The sequence below is a fragment of the Mercenaria mercenaria genome, chromosome 3 (assembly GCF_021730395.1).
Source record: "Mercenaria mercenaria strain notata chromosome 3, MADL_Memer_1, whole genome shotgun sequence".
Classification (NCBI taxonomy): domain Eukaryota; kingdom Metazoa; phylum Mollusca; class Bivalvia; order Venerida; family Veneridae; genus Mercenaria; species Mercenaria mercenaria.
The window spans coordinates 56,788,781-56,809,916 of NC_069363.1; the positions used below are offsets into that span (position 1 = coordinate 56,788,781).

Below are 21,136 nucleotides of genomic sequence, written 5' to 3' on the forward strand. Positions count from 1 at the left end.
CTAAGGAAAATGAAATAATAAGCACTTAGATTTCAAACTCGGGACTTTGATGAATATGGGCATGAAGTATTTTTCCATATCAATTAGAATAGAATACTGATGGTATCTAAATGTCGAGTTATTATCACGTGAATACCACGCAAGGTCATTTGATTAACGACTAAAATGGTTAAATTTGGGAAATTCCCTCGCCGTCAAAGCACACCGCTTAAATGACTGATTTAAAACAATAATGGCATGTATAGCTTAAAGTATCTCCAAAAGTATCTTCAGGTGATCAATCACGCATGAAATGACATTTAAAAAATATCTTAATATAACTTTCTTAACCAAAATATGCACAGTGTTCATAAGATTTTCTATGAAATCATTTTTGACTAAGATAACCCTCAAAATGTATTGTTATATTTTGTTGCGCTCTACATTATCTTCTCTTTTTTTCAATAAATGGTAACATGATTTTAATTAAAATCGTTTAAAAAATGTATTTAGCAACGCATGTGACGTGAAAATTATTTTAAAACTGTTAAATGCATAACTGAAAGCCTATAGTACTGCTGGCCGACATGATCACACAAACGGCAATTGCTTTAAATATAATTAAAACGTAAAATGAGCCGTACCATGATAGAACCAACATAGTTGCTTTGCGATGAGCATTGATCCAGACCAGCCTGCGCATCTCTTTGAAAGCGAACAGCATGGATCCTGACCAGACTGCGCGGATGCGCAGACTAGTCTGGATCCATGCTGGTCGCAAAGCCACTATGTTGGTTTTCTCATGGCACGGCTCAAATACTGTCGTAATTATTAAAGTGCGGTTATTGCGTTTACGCTAGATAATGATGCATACCAGCCGATAGCGTGACTCGGTTGCATTAACCTAGAAAACAATTTGGGAACCTCAAATTTAAAACATCAACGATATTTGTTTGTTGCGTTTAACATCGACACAATTATAGGTCATATGGCGACTTTCCAGCTTTGATGGTGCAGGAAGACCCCAGGTGCCCCTCCGTGCATTATTTCATCACAAGCGGGCACCTGGGTAGAACAACCGACCTTTCGTAAGCCAACTGGATAAAAAAACTCATTTTGCACCAGAAAGTGGTATTTTGTGTACTGCCAAAAGATTCTGCAATTGTATAAACTGATTTCGGTTGCTTAAAGTGACTAACCCACACATTTTAGGCAAAAAGTAATTACTCTCAAAAATCCATAAAAAGTGAGTAATCTGAAAGTGACTAGTAGTACAAACATATAGACATAAGATTTTTGCAAGATATTCTAAAAAATAACCAAATATATTGTGCAGAAGGTAGTAAACCGTCGCAACGCTTTTGAAATAATGCAGAAACTTTACATTCTTCTTGCATTTTTACATTCTATGCCAAACTTGGTGGAACTGAACGTGTTGAAAAATTTCGAAATACGATTAATCTTCGTTGGTGTTTCTACAGTTTATTAAAGAATATGAGCCGTGCCACGGGAAAACCAACATAGTGGGTATGCGACCAGCATGGATCCAGACCAGCCTGCGCATCCGCGCAGTCTGGTCAGGATCCATGCTGTTCGCTAATAGTTTCTTCTATTCCAATAGGCTTTAAAAGCGAACAGCATGGAGCCTGACCAGACTGCGCGGATGCGCAGACTGGTCTGGTTCCATGCTGGTCGCATACCCACTATGTAGGTTTTCTCATGGCGCGGCTCATATAAACATCTTGGCCCCATGTAAGGATATTCGTTTCATTTAGGAGAATCAAAGCCAAACATTTTTGACTGGCGTCTATGCCATATCAAAATTCACTATATTGTTATAATAGTACAGTAAAATGGTGTAAAAATACTTCAGAAAATGGGAAAAGCATGAAACTTGGTACATAACTACTTTAGGGCAAAATACTAAAAATGAGCATGAGACCCACTCCGAAAAATCCAATATGGCCGAAAAATCTAAGATGGCCGCCATATATGTATATATTTTCAAAAATACGTAATATTATATATAAAATTTCTATTGACACTTACAGTCATCAGTATAATAAGCTAAAACCACCTGCCTGAATAAATCCAAACATATTATATTAACAAAAATACCGCTCTTCCAACAAAAATGAAAAAAGTTGTCTCCCTTTGATAAAATGTGCTATTAAGCAGAAGAAAAGTCATAATGCATTTATATGAATCAAAATTAAGTATATAATGGTTACTGGCATATCAAGAATGTTTAAAATGGCAATAGTCCTGTGCCGAACTTTACAACAATTGTAAATTAATTAATTATAAATACATTCGAACTTCGGTAACTGGAACCCATCAGGACCGACTAAATTTATTCGAATTATTGGTAGTATGAGTGATCGAAAAAAATATTATAAAGGAATTTGTTTGGGACTTGACGATAGATTAATTGAAGAATGGTGTTTGAATTATCAGAGTTTGAGCAAACGAAGTTTTAGTCTGTAATGTGTATTAGTGAATAAATGACATGTGTTTCACTTTGTCATTAGTTTTCGTGACTCAGAATTTGAAAGTGTTGCTGTATTCATTTCAATTTATTTACCCTAAGAGAACTAATGACACTTAATAAAACTATATAATTCATTAATTATGTTAGTGTGATAGACTATGTGAACATCCCTGGCCTGTCAGATCATCATGATTTCTTTGGGAAAAAGTCATTGCCGGTTGATCAGCGTAATCAAATTTACATTTGCATGTCCCTGTAATATTCTGTTTTTGTCAAATTGTAGCACATTGTGCCATAACAATGGTTTTATAGTTTAATGTTGTAAGCATATAATGTACAGTCACTAATGCCCTGATCACTCTCAGGCAAAGACCATGAAGATCATACTGCTTCCTGAAAATTTTGACGCGGTGGGGACGGGGATCAAACTCGAAAAATGTGCAGTTCTAAAGTTCATACTGCGCGCTTTTAACATCCTTGCCAGGTTCTCACGGTTCAGTCAGATTGCACCTCTCGCTTACCATGCTTTAACCATATGCTTATCACCTTTTCATTGCATTCGTCGCTACTTATAAATACAACGCCATGCGCCTCTTTTTTTTTTCATTCCTTCTGCAAGTTATATTGACATAATTGTGTCCGCATCTACACTCAACAACCATAAATTACAATAAACGATGACCCCCCCACCCCACCCCAACGCTCCAATGAAGAAAAAAGAGCAGTCTTATAGAGAGACTGCGGTGGAATAAGCAAAAGCAGTGTGAAGGATATACAGAGGTCCAAAAGTCCACTACAAGCTGCCAGTGCTGCTGAGTCCATGATTATGTGGCAATTCCTGATGATGTTCGATACCCATTGCTGACTGAAAACGAAGTGATTGGGAATTGGATCCAGTATTCATACTTAATTATCAGAATCTGAACCAATCATGGTGAGATCCTGCTGCAAACGTGACAGAGATGTGTTAAGAACCGAAAGAACGTATTAATAACCTTATGCGGTATACTACAATGTGACATGCACGTAGCATGGTCATAGCACACAAGCGTAGATAAATTGTAGTAAGAACTCCATTGACGTAGCAAGAACGCAATGATAACCCAATGACAGCGCAGTGAGCATGCCATGCAGCCTTTCCCGTCCGCACCACGCTTGTACTATGTCCTACTAGGTTTTAGTTAATCATTACTACGTCCTTCCTGCTTCCTGATTAGACCGCGTTCTCACTACATTTGTTTTGAACATGTCCAAAATTCGACCGCGTTCTCTACACTCATGGAGACCATAATTATTAATTATCATGTTCTTATCGGAGTCTACTGTATTTCTTCTACATTGTACAAGTTCTTACTGCGTCCTGCTAGTTTTTACGACGTAGTGGGAATGTGGCTGAGTGTAACGGGGGTATAAATTAAGAGCAGAATCTGTCATTTCTACAAGAAAAATGTGCTCTAATATCTGTTTCTGGACATTTTACTGAAATTAAAATTAAATTAAATGTGAGTACTTGAGGATTTTTCTAATAAGCACAGGTGCATTCGAAACACAATTTTAATACCAATTTAAATTACTAGTTTTAAGACGACAAATATTATCTATTTACCATTTGTACTTCCAGTTAAGCAGTCCAATGTAAGAATAACACTGTCTTGTCAAACAAAACTAACCAGTACAGCTCGCGCTTACCGGTGAATTAAGCTTTTAAATGCATTTTCTACATCTTCCTACAAGCAAACTGTTCGTATTATATTTTTGGGGTATAAATGGAGGCTTTCGATACTCTTCTTTACAGCAAAACATGTCAAGTAGCTTGATCAACCATCTGTTCACATATAAATTAGGGCTATAATGTGCATTCCTGCATCGTCTGCTACGCCTCTTGAACATACTAAAAAAGGTCGCCCATTAAGTCGGGCACATATGGGTGTCGGGTGTTCTATCACTTTCCTAAAATTCCTAGTCAAGATAAATAAGGCTGACCAGAGAGATCTTTGATATATTGGAACCTTTCCAATAGTTTTTGTCTCGAGTACACGAGTCTCGTACCAATAGCTCCTCAAGTGTATTTGCAACCTCGATAAAGTCTGTCGAGGAAGACGTAATTTGTCAAACGTGCTGAAATGCTCTGCACTGCCTTATGCAAGTTAACTAAAGTTGTCGACAATCTCGTGCTTGTGTGTACTGACAAGAGTATCTGACATGTACCTTATTTCAGATTTCAGCTCACTGTTCAGAGTAATATATTTCACAGAATAGTTACTAAGTGTTGTCCATGAAAGCAACTTTTATATTTTCAGCCTTACTCTTCTTTGTTACACAGTTAGCAATTTATTACGCAGACATTGTGACTGCGGGTGCATAATAAGGAACATTGTTTTATTTGATCCTACTAGCCCGTCGCTATAATCTATTCTTGCATTTCGAAGTCCCAAACTGAAAGGGGTAGTTGTCGTACTTGGTGTCAAGGAAACTACAATTTTATATAGCAACTAAGTTAATTGACCTTCACATTCTCCATATTACTTACCATCTATAAACAAGGTTTCATAAAGAAGTCTTTAGAATTTGCAATTTTGAAGTTATTGAAGAATCCGCCATTTGCAAATGATGGACCGACATACAGACAGACAAAATGATGTACAAGAGGAGAAAATAAGAAAGCAAGCATGTTTTCAATTTGTCCCTCTGTCTATGTAAAATTTCTCAAGAAACAATCTCTCCTTGTTTTGAAGATATGCAGGATGACACTTTGTGTCATATTCGTGCACTATTTGTTGCCATAGCAACAACATTTGTTGCCATAGCAACAAATTTAAATGACATTGGCATTCTCTGCATTGCCATCTATCCATGTACCAAGTATCATGAAAAATTCTGCTGTAGTTTCAAAGTTATTGCAGTATCCCACTCTGCATGGCTGACATATTGACATGCATATAGGGGCAACCCATAAGCCCCATCTGGCTAAATACTGGCAAGGGAATAACAACAATGTTTCAATATGCTGCTGTGGAGGGAATTCAAGTGAAATAATATAAATTACATATATTAAAATAAAATATTCTTTAAAATATGGAAACTACACAATGATAATATTAAACTAAGTTTTAAAGGTTAGATTTTTGCCGTTACCATGGAAACAGAAAGAAACTAACATCATTTGAATTGTTATTTTTGCATTTCATGCAAATTTAGGATTTATTTTATTATAAACATTTATATTTAGTGCATTTTGGGGGTGAATGTAAATATAATGACCTTTCATTAGAATCTTCTAAGGTAAATATTGAGTTTTGGCGGCCATTTTGGTAAATGGCCGCCATATCGACCATCTTCACAGATATCAAATGGGTCCCATGACAAAAATGTTTTTAATGCTTTAATAAATAGCTGTGCCAATTTTGGTGCTTTTCCCATTTTCTGAAGTATTTTGGCATTTTCTGTTACGAATTGATCGCACTATAATCACTTCTGTAAAAATATTTTGTTTCAAATTTTACTATTTCTCCTCGTGAAGTTATTGCTCCTAAAGAGTAACCGTGGCGTGCAATGGGTATATTAAAAAGATACCGCAGCGGTACGAAAGTTTTGATCTATTTATTGGATCCTTTTGCTGCTCAAATATATCCGTAATAGAATAGAAGGAAAGTGAGAAAGTCCCAAATTGTTGCTTGAATTATTAAATGTTTGACCACTTGTAAATGAAATAAAAATATGGGTTACAGGAAAGGAAGTAAGAGTAACATTTTGAATGGTTAACCGAGATGTGCACTTGCATATTAATTTTATCCAAAACCTCACAAGCGGTGCCAATTCGACGAAAAAAAAACACACAAAAACTAGGGGAATTCCCACTGTCAGTCTACTGGCTGTCTGCAAAATACTGCAGCCATCCTGGTACATGTACACACTAAATCAATGTATAAATGTATGTTATAGGGACAAAATCGTTGTGTTTCAGATACAGAAACCATAGCATGGGAGTAGAAAAAGTGTTTCCCGCTTATTTAGAATAATTCAGTATATATGGATAATGAATAGCAATAGTTTATAAAAACAAGAGCACCGCCTTGCGGGTGCTGACGCTCATCTGATTTTTTTTGTGTAATAGAAATATTGTCCTACCCATGATTTTCTAAGTCTAAAAAGGGCCATCATTCTTGCAAAAAGCAGGATAGAGTTATGTTTCTTGATGTACAGCGTCCACTTATGATGGTGAAAAACTGTTGCAAGTTTTAAAGCAATAGCTTTGATAGTTTATGAGAAAAGTTGACTTAAACATGATACTCAACCAAGAAAATGATTTTCTAAGTCCAAAAGGGGCAATAATTATTGCAAAAATCAGGATGGAGTTACGCTGCTTGCTGTACAGGGTCAGCTTATGATGGTGAACAAGTGTTGCAAGTTTCAAAGCAATAGCTTTGATAGTTTAAGAGAAAAAGTTGACCTAAACATAAAACTTAACCAAGAAATCTGATATTTTCTAAGTCCAAAAGGGGCCATAAATCTTGCAAAAAGCAGGATGGAGTTATGTTTCTTGCTGTACAGGGTCAGCTTATGATGGTGAACAAGTGTTGCAAGTTTTAAAGCAATAGCTTTGATAGTTTAGGATAAAAGCTGACCTAAACATAAAACTTAACCAAGAAAACTGATTTTCTAAGTCCAAAAGGGGCAATAAATCTTGCAAAAAGCAAGATGGAGTTATGTTTCTTGCTGTACAGGGTCAGCTTATGATGGTGAACATGTATTCCAAGTTTCAAAGCAATAGCTTTGACAGTTTGGGAGAAAAGTTGACCTAAACATAAAACTTAAGCAAGAAATTTGATATTTTCTAAGTACAAAAGGGGCCATAAATCTTGCAAAAAGCAAGATGGAGTTATGTTTCTTGCTATACAGGGTCAGCTTATGATGGTGAACAAGTATTCCAAGTTTCAAAGCAATAGCTTTGATAGTTTAGGAGAAAAGCTGACCTAAACATAAAACTTAACCAGGCAACGCCGACGCCGACGCCGACACCGACGCCGACGCCGACGCCGACAACCGCTCAAGTGATGACAATAACTCATCATTTTTTTTCAAAAAATCAGATGAGCTAAAAAGAGTAAAATTCCATTATATTCCATTACGAAAATTCACTCGGAGACAGAGGTGGAGCCAGGATTTTAGGGTTGGAAGGGGGTAGGTTTGAAATAGAGGTCCTGATATAAGCATATAATTCTGGGCACGAATAATTGACCTCACATCATTTGAGCCGTGCCATGGGAAAACCAACATAGTGGGTGTGCGACCAGCATGGATCCAGACCAGCCTGCGCATCCGCGCAGTCTGGTCAGGATCCATGCTGTTCGCTAACAGTTTCTCCAATTCCAATAGGCTTTAAAAGCGAACAGCATGGAGCCTGACCAGACTGCGCGGATGCGCAGGCTGGTCTGGATCCATGCTGGTCGCACACCCACTATGTTGGTTTTCCCATGGCACGGCTCAATTTTTATTCAGGATTATTTCTTTCACCTAACACAAGCAGATGTATCATTCCTGTCCCACCATTTGTAAAATGATATTTTGCAAGTAAAGTAAATCCCCCCAAAAATCTTATCTCTGCAAATTAAGGTAACTGGTTTAAACAAAAGTGGTAATTTTGCCAAAGCGGTGCCCCATTGCGTTATTTATTTACTGCTGTGTTACTTTTTTCTATGTGTGTTTTACATATTACTATATATACTGCTGTGTAATTTCATTTCTGAGAAGCTGGGTTCTTGAAACTTGCCTGTGTCTATTGGTTTTTTGCCGTTTCTAGGAACAGTGTGCTTAGATTGTGAAATATAATATAAGGACGTGTCACGGTTACCGTCCCTTTTTAGCATGTATGCTGTTCGTCCTACCCTATGATCTATGCAGTATATATGGATAAATGGATAATGAATAGCAATAGTTTTTTTGTTTTGTTTTTTAAAGTAATATTCCATTATGTTCATTATGAAAATTCACTCTTAGACAGAGGTGGGGAATCAGGATTTTTGGGTCGGAAAGGGGTAGCTTTGAAATAAACGTCCTGATATAAGCAGATAATTCTGAGCACGAATAATTGACCTCAGATCAATTTATTTGGGATTATTTCTTTCACCTAACATAAGCAGATGAATCGTTCCATCCCAGTCACCTGCAAAATATGTTGCTAGTAAAGTGAACCAAAAAAATTTAGCTCTTCAGGTAACGTCAAACATTTTATAAAACTGCAATATTGGTGCCAACAGCTGTCATTGAGATTGAAATAATTTTCTCGGAAACCATGTTTAGCATACAAATATTATGTGACAACATAACAAAAGGTTTGACCTGGACTATAATGTTATTTTGTGTGCCTGGATATTATTGTAGAAAAGTGACACATGCTTTTTGAACATATCATATCAAAACCTGATTTTTTATGGAGATTCTGCGTCAAGACAATAATTGGTAAAATTGTAAAACATTCTATTAAAGAATTTATGGTCAAACTATTTTGAGATACGCCGCCTGTTTGGTGTTTAGACCTTTTTAAGTCCTAACCATTCGTCTTTGATCGGATCTGACAGAACATGAAGCCTATTCCACGATAGACACTGAGACTGAAATCCTTCCATATTTGTCTTCTAGTCTGTTTCTATGGGCCCTTATTAGTGTTTCCCTTGTTGCTCTGCCTTCTGCAAAAGCACAGGGTACACAAGTCTGGTAGTATCTTTATTATGATGAATTAATATGTACACGAGTATTTTTGTGTTTTACATAACATGTATTTTGTTGCCATTGCACGTGTTAGGGAACCAGCAGGCGGGTATATACTGGTACTGATGATAAACCCGGACAGATGATAAAGTCGACCACCTTGGAAATATTTGACTGCAAGCGGTCATTTATAAAATTGAACACACCATCTAATAGTTTCCAATTACCACACTAACTGGTTTAAACAAAAACAAATTTGGTAAATATTCTGTATAAATAAATGACTGATATTTATTTGTATACAAAATATTTATCCAAAATTACTGGGGAAGAGGGTGTTTTTTGCGCAAGCTCACTGTCGAAACATGAAGGCCTGACATTGGGTCACTTTTCATTACTTGATCAGGAATGACTGTTGCAGCTTTTTCGGGAAAGTTTCAATGTAATAATACGAAGAAATTTTTGTAAATGACAAAGTGGACGAATTTATCATCAGTCAATGTTCATACAGTCCCCATTTTACAAACCCCTTTCAGGGCCTCACTTCGTGTGAGTTTGCTTACTAAATATAAAATTTGAATTATGTAAAGTTTCCAGCAAATGTCAACCTTTATTTTGATACCAACCGTTGATTTCAGTTTGCAAAAAATAAAAGTTACACGTAAAAAACCTCATTTTCTGTTCGGGTTTATCATCAGTACCAGTACACACCAGTAACTGGTTCTAAAGTGGTGATTTTGCCAAGGCGGTGGCCCGTTATGTTCATTATTTGGTTGTTTTTTCATTGCTGTCTTAATTTTTCTATGTGTTTACATATTTATAAATACACTGCTGTATGAGGCTGGGATCTTGGAACTTGGCCATGTCTATTGGATTTTTGGCGCCGTTTCTAGGAACAGGGTGCTAACATTGTGAAGTCTAAGGGTGTGCCACCGTTCCGTCCCTTTTAAACATGGATGCTGTTCGTCCTACCCTACCATCTATGCTTGTATACAGTTCAGACTGGATACGTAACTTGGCGGATACTGAGAAAACGTGAAGTTGCTAAATTACCGTGTCTACGTTAAATGTTCGTATCTATGTTTCATTTGACCCTGAACGTGGAGAAATATTTCTTTAGCGTGCATTTCACAATTAAAGAAGCCTTATAACCCTTATCTTGCTTGGCACGACTGATTCTGCCTTTGCGACCAGTTAAGATCATGATCAGCCTGCACATCCGTGCAGTCTGATCATGATCTGCACTGTTCGCCATTCAGTCAGTATCTTTTTGCTAAGCACCCCTTTTAAAAGTTAATGGTACTGTCCAAATTAAAAGATGGACAAGTTCATTGTGTAAGGGTTAAGTTGAAGTATGAATGTAGAGGATATAATGACCAGAAGATCCTCATCTGACCTCAACATTGACAATAAAAACGGTTTATATTCATATAGAATAATTGCAATGGAGAGCATTGTGGTATCGGGAACAGACGGACAAACTGATAACTATAGATCAGCCACTGAATGCTGAGGCGGGACTAAATATCACACTGATCGCCACGTAAGTAAATACTGGTTCAATAATCCATGGAAACTACTACTAAACTAACTTAATTCGAATGTCATTATTAAACGTTTTCGTCTTAAAACTAAACAAACTTACACTGTCTTCTCTTGAGCCGCACATTCCTCCATTACTCTGCAATGATCGCCGGTTTTCTTGCGGAGGTACTAGCACAGAATTTACTTGTTCTGTCCTATTGTCATACTGAACCCAGATATCCGACATGACTGTGTCCTATTTTAATATTGATTATTCGTACCCAAACACTAATTAAACAGTTCAAATATCTCAAAACAATTCCGAAGATAAAAGCTAATTAATACTGTTGTTATTTATTATCTTAATTGCACTGCAACTTTTGATATCCGAGATAGCAATGTGTTGCAATCCTGTTGCGCAAAACGAAAGTTTGCACGTGACAGATGCTCAGTTGATAGGCTGGAAATAACCACATTATTGGAAACGAAAACAAAACTTGATCAAAGGAAACCTTAAATATTACGCAGAATAATTACCAATGCATAACAAATTTATAGCCTTAGTACACAAGCTAGAGTCGTAAATAACTGACGTTAAATTGCATATATTATATATGACATGCATTTTAGCGGAATTTCAGGGAAACCCATTTCTTAAAATTTGGCAGTTCGTTATCAGAACACACTTAACGATAAGTACAATTGTATTTGAAAGACGAGCTATCATAAATTAAACAACAAAAAAAAAAACATTAAATTTTGTAAAATATGATAAGAAAAAAGGTTTAAACCATGCGTTTCGACATATGAGCCGTGCCATGAGAAAACCAACATAGTGGATTTGCGACCAGCATGGATCCAGACCAGCCTGCACATCCGCGCAGTCTGGTCAGGATCCATGCTGTTCGCTAAAGGTTTCTTTAATTGCAATAGGCTTTGAAAGCGAACAGCATGGATCCTGACAAGACTGCGCGGATGCGCAGGCTGGTCTGGATCCATCCTGGTCGCAACCCACTATGTTGGTTTTCTCATGACACGGCTCATATAACACAAAGATCGTAGCAGAAATAATCGTAGGTCACTTCGTTTAAATACTTCATTATTTCTTCTTCAGAAAAACAAGTATTCATAGCCGTAAGTAAAGTGAAAAGTACACTTACAGCATTTTCCATTAATCTAGCATCATTTGCTGTACCGACGGAAGTGTCAAGCATGGGAGAAGTTTCATCTTGTGTCTGTCCGTACGTCTGTACCATGCTCACATCGTCTATTTCCCTTACAAATTCTTTAGATATATCCCCAACAACACCTTCATCACCTAAACACAGTTCCTTCAAGTCAAAAACATTGTTAGCACACATCTTACATTTATTCTTAAGTTTAAACATCTAAAATGAAATCAGATAATATGTTAATATAATTATCTGTTCATCATACCGAATTAAAAAGGAGATATTCGTCAACAGTATACAGTTACATTATTTTTTTTATAAATGACCTCATTACACGGACCACGGAGCCGGCCTTTGTAAATAAATAAGTAAAGGGAGGTAATTACGATGGAGCTTATATCGATTATTAATATTTCTTATTTATCGTAAATGCACTTTGGACACTTTCTTCTTATCCGGCTGTATCCAGCAAAAGCATGATTACAGAAAAATTTGGCGTTATTATTTCACGATTGCACACCCGTCTTTTAAACTGTGGCTAGGACTTGAGGTATCCAATCCACAAATAAGCTAGTTGCATCTAACAGTGCTATTAAAATATATCAAATATTGATGTCTGGTAAGCTCATATAATTTTGATATCATCTGAAAGTGTATTGTCTACTGAAAAAGAAAATATAAATAACATGAAAAAATACGTTTTAATATAGAATTTTTATCTTTTAACTTTATAGTCTTCAAAGATACTTCAACAAAAGACTAGTTAAAACTTCAACAAAAGACTAGTTAAAATAGTGTAAGATTTATCATTTCGCCGTAAAAAAGCTTCTTGCATATTAATTAATGGGATCGGATACCTTAAAGGAAGTAATTTGCATGATAGATAGTTCCAAATGCGGACCGAAGTACAACACAACATCTAAAATTCAAAATTAAAATAATTATTATGAGTTTTAAAGGGACTACAAAAATCCATAAAAAGTGAGTACTCTGAAAGTGACTAGTAGTGCAAACTTATTGGCATAATATTTTTTGCAAGATCGCAAAAGGTAGTTAACCGTTGTAACGCTTTTGAAATAATGCAGAAAATTTACATTCGTCTTGCGTTTTTACCAATATCTATTACTTCTATCTTCACCCATTTTATTATTTTCAGTGTCATATAAACATTATATGCCAAACTTGGTGCAAATAAACATGTTGAAAAATTTCACTCAAACGGTGGGCGAGTAGCTTTAATGTCAATACCATTACGTAATAGTTATAGTATGTGTGAGAGTGTGTTACCAGGATATATCAGAGCTAGGGGTACATCGAGGGTATTTTTCTCTGCACATATCGTCGAGGCCGGTAGGCCGAGACAGATATGTGAAGAGAAAAATAACGAGATGTACCCCTAGCTCTGATATATCCTGGTAACACACGAGCACTACATATTATAACTGTTTTATCGCATAGTTTATCATTAAAATTTATATATTATTTTCATTTAAGTTTGTTTATTATTATTTTTACTATTTTGATTCCCTTTCTGCGCCTCGCTGACTGAAACACTAAAACTTCTGTTTTAGAAAATGTGTTCCCCAGATAAAAGTACCCAACAAATTTCTGCATTGGTTTTAAATCTTTGCATTTCATTGGCCAGACATATTGTAAAACTTGTTGTTTTGTTTGTAAAAAAAATCAAAGAAAAAGAAACATTTGAGAAATCTCAGAATTTCATATATTTCATGTATTTCTGAATTTGGCAATAACTATCAAGTTTTTGAAATATTCTAGTTTATTTATTCTTTTACTTTATAAATGTAGGTGTTTGTGACAATTCTTTCTCTGTGAACTGTAAATTGGAGCTAAAATCATCTTTTCTTTGAAAGGAAAAAATTATACTCCCTTGATAGGACCTCAATAGAGAAAAAGTGTTCCGATATATATCGGAACAGTTTTACTGTGCTGATATATATCGGAACACTTTTTTTCTTATGAAACTCCATAGAGATTTCCGTGTTGATATACATCGCAACAGTTTTGTAAGATATCAGCACAGTTTTGTAGTAATAATGTGTGTTACTAGGTATAACATGCTGCAAAGATCAAAGGAAAATTGCCGCCCTATGCGATAATTAAATAAATAGAACGGAGCGTACGAGGTTAATGCTATTTTTACAACCGAAACCGAAACTATTATTGTAACTAGGCTATCTGCTGAGGCAGCATTTACTGCAATATCGATTCATATTCAATGCCGGGCTTAAATAAAAAAAAAAGCACATCTGCACTTGTCCACGGTCATTTGAAAATCGAACATTCAACACTTAATGTCCGATGCACTGGTCCAGTCTTTTTTAAAAAAAACAGATGTATGAAAATTGATGCTTTTTCCCACAAGATAGAGCTATGACGGATTCTCTTAATAAAATAACTAAATTCCTTACACGTTATTACAACAAGAGCTGTCGGATGACAGCGCGCTCGACTATTCGAAGAATTGATTGAAGAATGGGGTCAAAATATTTCCATAGATTTTCAGACTAAACAAAAAAATGGATTAAACAAAAAATGTTCCTGTATTTGTGGATTTCGATTAGTCTTGCACTAAATGGCAATGTGTGACCATGATAGCAAATATGTTAAGTTATATGTTAGGCAAAACATGGACTTATATGAAAAAATTAACTAATTTCTAAGTCCAAAAAGGGCCATAATTCAGTCAAAATAGTTGACAGAGTTATGTACTCTTGCCTACAGATGGAAATCATGTTGATAAACTAGTGTTAAAAGTTTCAAAGCCACAGTTCAAACAGTTTTGACAAAACGCTGACTTGTAAGAAAAACTGAACAAATTTCAAAGTCCAAAAAGGGCCATAATTCAGTCAAAATAATTGTCAGAGTTATGTACTCTTGCCTACAGATGGAAATCATAATGATAAACAAGTGTTTAAAGTTTAAAAGCCATATGTCAAATAGTCTTGACAAAACATGGACATTTACAAAACAGAACCAATTTCCAAGTTCAAAAAGGGCCATAATTCAGCCAAAAAAGATGAGAGAGTTACGTACTCTTGCCTATTGATAGAGACTATTATACTGAACAAGATATAAAAGTTTCAAAGCCATATGTCAAACACTTTACACAAAATATAAACTGGTACGAAAAACTTAACCAAGATTTCTAAGTCAAAAGGGGCCATAATTCAGTCAAAATGCTTGATGGAGTTATGTACTCTTGCCTACAACTGGACATTGTGATGATAAACAAGTGTTGAAAGTTTCAAAGCTTTATCTCAAAAAACTTTGTCAAAATGTGGACTGGTACGAAAAACATAACCAAGATTTCTAAGTCAAAAAGGGGCCATAATTCAACCAAAATGCTTGATGGAGTTATGTACTCTTGCCTACAACTGAACATGATGATGGTAAACAAGTGTTGAAAGTTTCAAAGCTTTATCTCAAAAGACTTTGTCAAAATATGAACTGGTACGAAAAACTTAACTAAGATTTCTAAGTCAAAAGGGGCCATAATTCAGTCAAAATGCTTGACAGAGTTATGTACTCTTGCCTATAACTGGACATGGTGATGATAAACAAGTGTTGAAAGTTTCAAAGCTTTATCTCAAAAGACTTTGTCAAAATGTGGACTGGTACGAAAAACTTAACCAGGGTGTGACGCCGACGCCGACGCCGTGGTGAGTAGGATAGCTCTACTTATTCTTCGAATAGTCGAGCTAAAAAATAAAGAATAAAGGCTGACCACATATCGCTAAATAATTGTACTTAAGACTACATTAATTCTTTCATTATTCTTTAAATTAATTCGACATGGACCTTTTGTTACAATGGTGCAAATGTTTGGAATTCAATACCAAATGAAATTCGCTCCGTATGTTCTCTAACATCTTTTAAAAAAGAAATATAAAGGTATATCTTGCAGTCGACTGCCTTAAGAATCTCCTTGTTTATATCAGCTGAATTACAACTATGCCATTATAATATAATTGATTATTATAACTAATTGATTGCCTAAAAATGAAAATTGTATAAATGGATACTTAAAGGCAATATCAATTTTTAGGGGTATTTGTCTAAGAACGAATGTGATATTAATAAGGATGAATGTGATATTAATTAGGTTATGTGATTGTGTAAATTGTATTTGTATGTTGTTGTTTTTCAGAAGGCCACATTTAAAATTAAGATGTATCATTTGTACTTTGTACTGATCTATATCTTCATGTGCTACCTTTTATGAATAAAGATGTTATTATTATTATTGTTATTATTATATTATTTCATGTAGAGCTCTTAAGTGTCACTCGATTAAGGTCTTTATAGAAACGAAAATTTTACGGTTTCTTCAGTCTTTTTTTATGGGAGATAGACATACGGTAAAATACGCATCATCAAAGAATATCACAAAACAGTGTTCTTGCAAAGAGGGATATATCTATTAATTAAATTAATTCGACATGGACATTTGAAATACATTTTCAATTATCTTCAAATCAACGGATGTGCAGGCTGATCATGGTTTGCACTGGTCCACTTGCCGCCAGCAGGCTAAAGGTTATAAAACAAGATGCAGCAAAAAGAAACACCGCGCCAAATAAGGCAGTGTATGTACAAATTAATACTGATAGAACAGGAGGTGATATAACGATGCTGGTGTCTTTGTTGCAGACTCCACAGACACTTAAGGGTCAGGACCCCCCGGTCAGTCCTACTCTCCTCCGCCCCTGCCAAAGTTTAGCGAATATTTTTAAGCATTTTAACATGTATTGAGCATAGGTGACGATCATAAAACGCATTTTGTAACAATTTCAGCGTTTTTTCAAAAAAAGCATACCCTAGACAAACAGACAGTCTGGTGGGGTTTCATGAATATTGGACAAAGAGGCGTGAAACTCGGTTTGAAAGGAAAGCTGAGATTAACAACTGGCATAATTTAACCTCGAACTATATAGGCCTAAATGTCATACAAAAGTAAGATTATTTATTTATGTGGGTTTTACGGCGCACCAACACAGTATAGGTAAAATTATGGACGTAAGTAACGTCCTTGGTAAAATTAACGAAATGCTATGAAAAATACTTAGAATACATGTCAGGATTGATATTTTATTCATGTGTTTGTGAAAGTTACAATTTCAGTTTTTAAATGTTAATCTATAAAAGCATTCAAAAGTTAAGAATAATAAGTTTTTATAAAATACACCTGGGATGACGATAAGTAACAAGTAGTACTTAAATTACTAAGGACGTAAATATCTTCCTCAAATTACATAAAAAATTACTTTCTTTTCTGCTTTTTGATTTCTTTCCAGTCTTATGAAACTTTTCTCTCATTTGTGTTTTTAAAGCTGATGTCATTATTACGGATCAGGCCAAACACGCAATGGAAATTTGAAATTTTGCAAATCGAAAGGACAAAATCATCATTTACGAAATACATTGCACTGACAAAAAGCCATCAGAATTACTCCGCGGAGAATGAAAATCAATGTATTTTGTTAAAATATATTGTTTTCTTCAGAAGAATGATATGGGTGGAAATCTTTGTGTGTACCTGCAGGAGAAAGCTGCAACAGACCATAACTTTAATGGAATTACATATCAAGGTATTACTGGTAACGAAGAACCGCCAGTAGGTTTGAGATGGACAACATCGCGCTCGTGCCAACATTTATAGGTTAATTAGCTTTGTATCGGGAAATATGCACGAGTTCTGTAGCGGAAATATTGTGCGACTTTAGGAGCGCAATATTCTTCCGCTAAAGAATTCGTGCATATTTCGCGGTGCAAAAAATAATAACCTTTTTATTACATATGTAGCCTATCTGCACGTATAAATGTAATTTTAAAAATATGAATTTGTTCAATAGTCTGAATAAGATTGACAATACTGAACTATATAAAACAATTAATGCAACGTCACACATTAAATTACGTCACGCATCCGATATGAAATTCTGGCGTCAGCATGGTCAGTGTATGGAAAAATATTGACGTTTTCCGTACCATTGTAACTTAACGGGGAATAGAAACGAGTATGTAATAAAATATTTTATTCAGCCTTCTTATGCTTCTGAGACTGCAGGTACAACGGCTTGTTGTACCTGAAATCCTACTGAATTATTAATTCACAATGAACAGTGACTCTTATGTTGCTTCTAGAAGATCATGAGTGGGACATTTTTGTGATGTTTTGAACTGTCTCCGTGTGCTTATCAACGCTGCAATCGTGCAACATCGGGCATTTCAGTATTCTCCGGTCTATTGCGTAGCATAAACCGAGGTGTTCAGATTGATTGACGCTACAACGTACAAGAAGACTGACGTAACATGTTCTGTGATATATCCAAATGTTTGTGGAAGATTGAGTACGTGTCTGAATGCCGGTGGAGGTGCTCTGGTCTCTACGATAAAGGAGACTATCAGTGTTGGATTAAAAATACACGGTATAAGCTTTATTCATTCGGATACAAGAGTTCCCGCAGGACTAAAATCTTGGTTGTAAAAGAGCAGCTGTTGCTTGGGCAATATGACCCTAGTTTCACGGAAAATACTTTTTAAAAATGCTTAGCTAACTATGTTGTTTCAAATGCTTGTTTTTTGTCCTTTATGCGTCTTTTCATCTATATCAGAACCGTATATAATTCAGAACACAACCATTCTGAACTTTACTGAAAATAATAAATATATTTAAGCAAAATTTTACACTTTGTTATATCGTGCTTTAATAGAAATATCATATTTGCGTGACTGAAATAGGTACTGCAGACAAATACTACTAACTAAGCAATAGCACGATTTCAAAATAACAGACTTAACTAAGTAATAACTTAAGTTTTTTTTTTTCGTGAAACTGGGACCAGATCTATCAATATGTTTGAAGATACCACAGAAGTGTAGTCACTGCATTTATAATTAACGTACACGCTGAAAACCTTGGAAAACGTTGTTTCGGGGTTTCGCGCGCAAGCGTGCGTGAGAGCGCCTCTGTGTGTGTGTGTGTGTGTGTGTGTGTGTGCTGAAGTCTTGTTAACGTTACGAATGTATGCAAGCATGACTGGCCATCCAAATGTTACATATTCGTCATTTGTATCTATGTAGATGACAAATGTATAATAAAACAATTTTGCTTACAGCGTCAGGGTTGTATTTAGAACCGAAAGTGAAACTATCTAGACGTGACTGAAATATTAATTTATGTCTGTCACGGATCACAACTATCTCATGAGACAATATTCATCACACGTGTCTCACCGCAATAAAGAGTGAGATCAGTAGTTTTACCTTATTACATACTCGTTTCTATTCCCCGTTAAGTAACACTGGTACCGGAAACGTCAATATTTTCCCATACACTGACGCCTGAATTTCATATCAAGTGCGTGACGTAATTCAGTGTGTGTTGTTGCATTTTTTTTTCTATTTACTTTTGCTTTGTCAATCCTATACAGGCTATTGAATATATTTGTGGTGTTTACATAATATTTATATGTGTAGATGCGTATGTAATAAAAAGGTTATTATCTTTGCATCGGGAAATATGCACTCGTTCTTCAGCGGAAGAATATTGCGCTCCTAAAGTCGCGCAATATTTCCGCTGAAGAACTCGTGCATATTTCCCGATACAAAGCTAATAACCTATAATTATTAATCAAATGTAAAGCAAGCAAATGATTTTCAAAGCACATGTAATAATGTTTCTATGTGGTGAAAGGACAAAATTTAGCACAAGAGAATTGTGTTTTATTTCACCCTTTTAATGCAAGTTTTGCACCTTTGTATTATCTCCACGATCTTAATACAGTAAATATGAGAAGTGCGCCAATGTAATTTGGTTTATTGTTGTTGTTTATATCCAAACTTTCCCATTTTCCTCACTTTCTCGTTCATTAAATTTAACAGTTGCGGTAAAGTTGATTCATCCATTTCATCAAAATACTGAAGTACAGAATCAACATTTATTTTGTTTAAGACCTAAACAGGTACGTACATTCGAAGAACAACGGGGATATTATGCAAGAAACTAAAGTCGTACGACGAGACGGAGATGTTGTTAAATTAACATGTCAGTTATATGAAACGGGTCGTTTTTAGTATATGTCGGTTGTAGACCATTTATTGATATGCTAATAAATTAAGTTTTACTTTCACTACACTACGTTTCCTTTCGGCAAATATGTTAATAAACTAGAGCTGCTTTTCAGAAAAGCGAATGTCTCCCGCAACTGCCTATCATCTAAATAGCAAGTCGGTCTTTAAATACTGTTTACTCACTACAGTTCAAGGGCCAGAACTCCAAAATGCCTGGACCGATTTGGCTCATTATCGAACTTGTCCGAGGTCTTATTTTGTTTGTTTGTTTGTTTTGGGTTTAACGCCGTTTTTCAACAGTATTTCAGTCATGTAACGGCGGGCAGTTAACCTAACCAGTGTTCCTGGATTCTGTACCAGTACAAACCTGTTCTCCGCAAGTAACTGCCAACTTCCCCACATGAATCAGAGGTGGAGGACTAATGATTTCAGACACAATGTCGTTTATCAAATAGTCACGGAGAACATACGCCCCGCCCGAGGATCGAACTCACGACCCCGCGATCCGTAGACCGACGCTCTTTCTACTGAGCTAAGCGGGCGCGCCCCGAGGTCTTATGGTCAAACACATTTTGTTCAAATTTGGTGAAGATCGGATGAGAAATGTTTGACTTAGAGTGCGGACAAGCTTTGTGACAGACAGACACACACACATACAGACAGACTGGAGTAAATCAATATGTCTCCCACACCATTGTGTGGCGGGAGACATAATGACCTATAGGTCACACACCTGTAAATAGTTTTCCATATATATTCTATATAAAACTGATATTTTTAAAGAGCTACCAAACATAGCTAGACCCATTTCAGAGAACAAATCCTTACCTCATTTTTAAGAGTTACGATAAAACTGATATAAAATACAATGAAGAGAAAAGTAGGGGTCATGAATTTTTTAAGAGAGATTTCTCTTGTCACATTTGCTTACTGTATAATCACATCAAAATCACACTGCTGAGACCTGGAAGTACTACTCACACTAAAACTGAGCTTCACTTCACCAAATACAACTTCCTCTCCCATTTTTCCTTAAAAAAATGTCAAAAATACATCCACAATGAAATTTAAACAGAAATTAGCTTAAATTTAGACCTCTGTTGCCATACAAAGTGAAGAAGAGCTCGTAGAACATGAAATGCCCCTTGATGCATTTGAAGTAATT

At 35.7% G+C, this 21,136-nt stretch overlaps 1 protein-coding gene across 2 annotated transcripts in view; it reads right to left on the reverse strand.

Annotated features, from left to right (window-relative positions):
- Positions 1–12,132, reverse strand: part of LOC128555644 (uncharacterized) — a 45,364-nt gene extending 33,232 nt beyond the window's left edge. The window contains exon 1 of one of the 2 annotated variants that reach the window (XM_053538641.1): positions 11,863–12,132. In XM_053538641.1, the coding sequence (XP_053394616.1) occupies positions 11,863–12,090 (228 nt within the window). In that variant the 5' untranslated portion in view covers positions 12,091–12,132. Of the gene's footprint in view, positions 1–10,823; positions 11,237–11,862 lie in introns of those variants that run through there. The other variant, XM_053538642.1, reaches the window with a different exon arrangement.
- Positions 12,133–21,136: the final 9,004 nt, after the last annotated feature.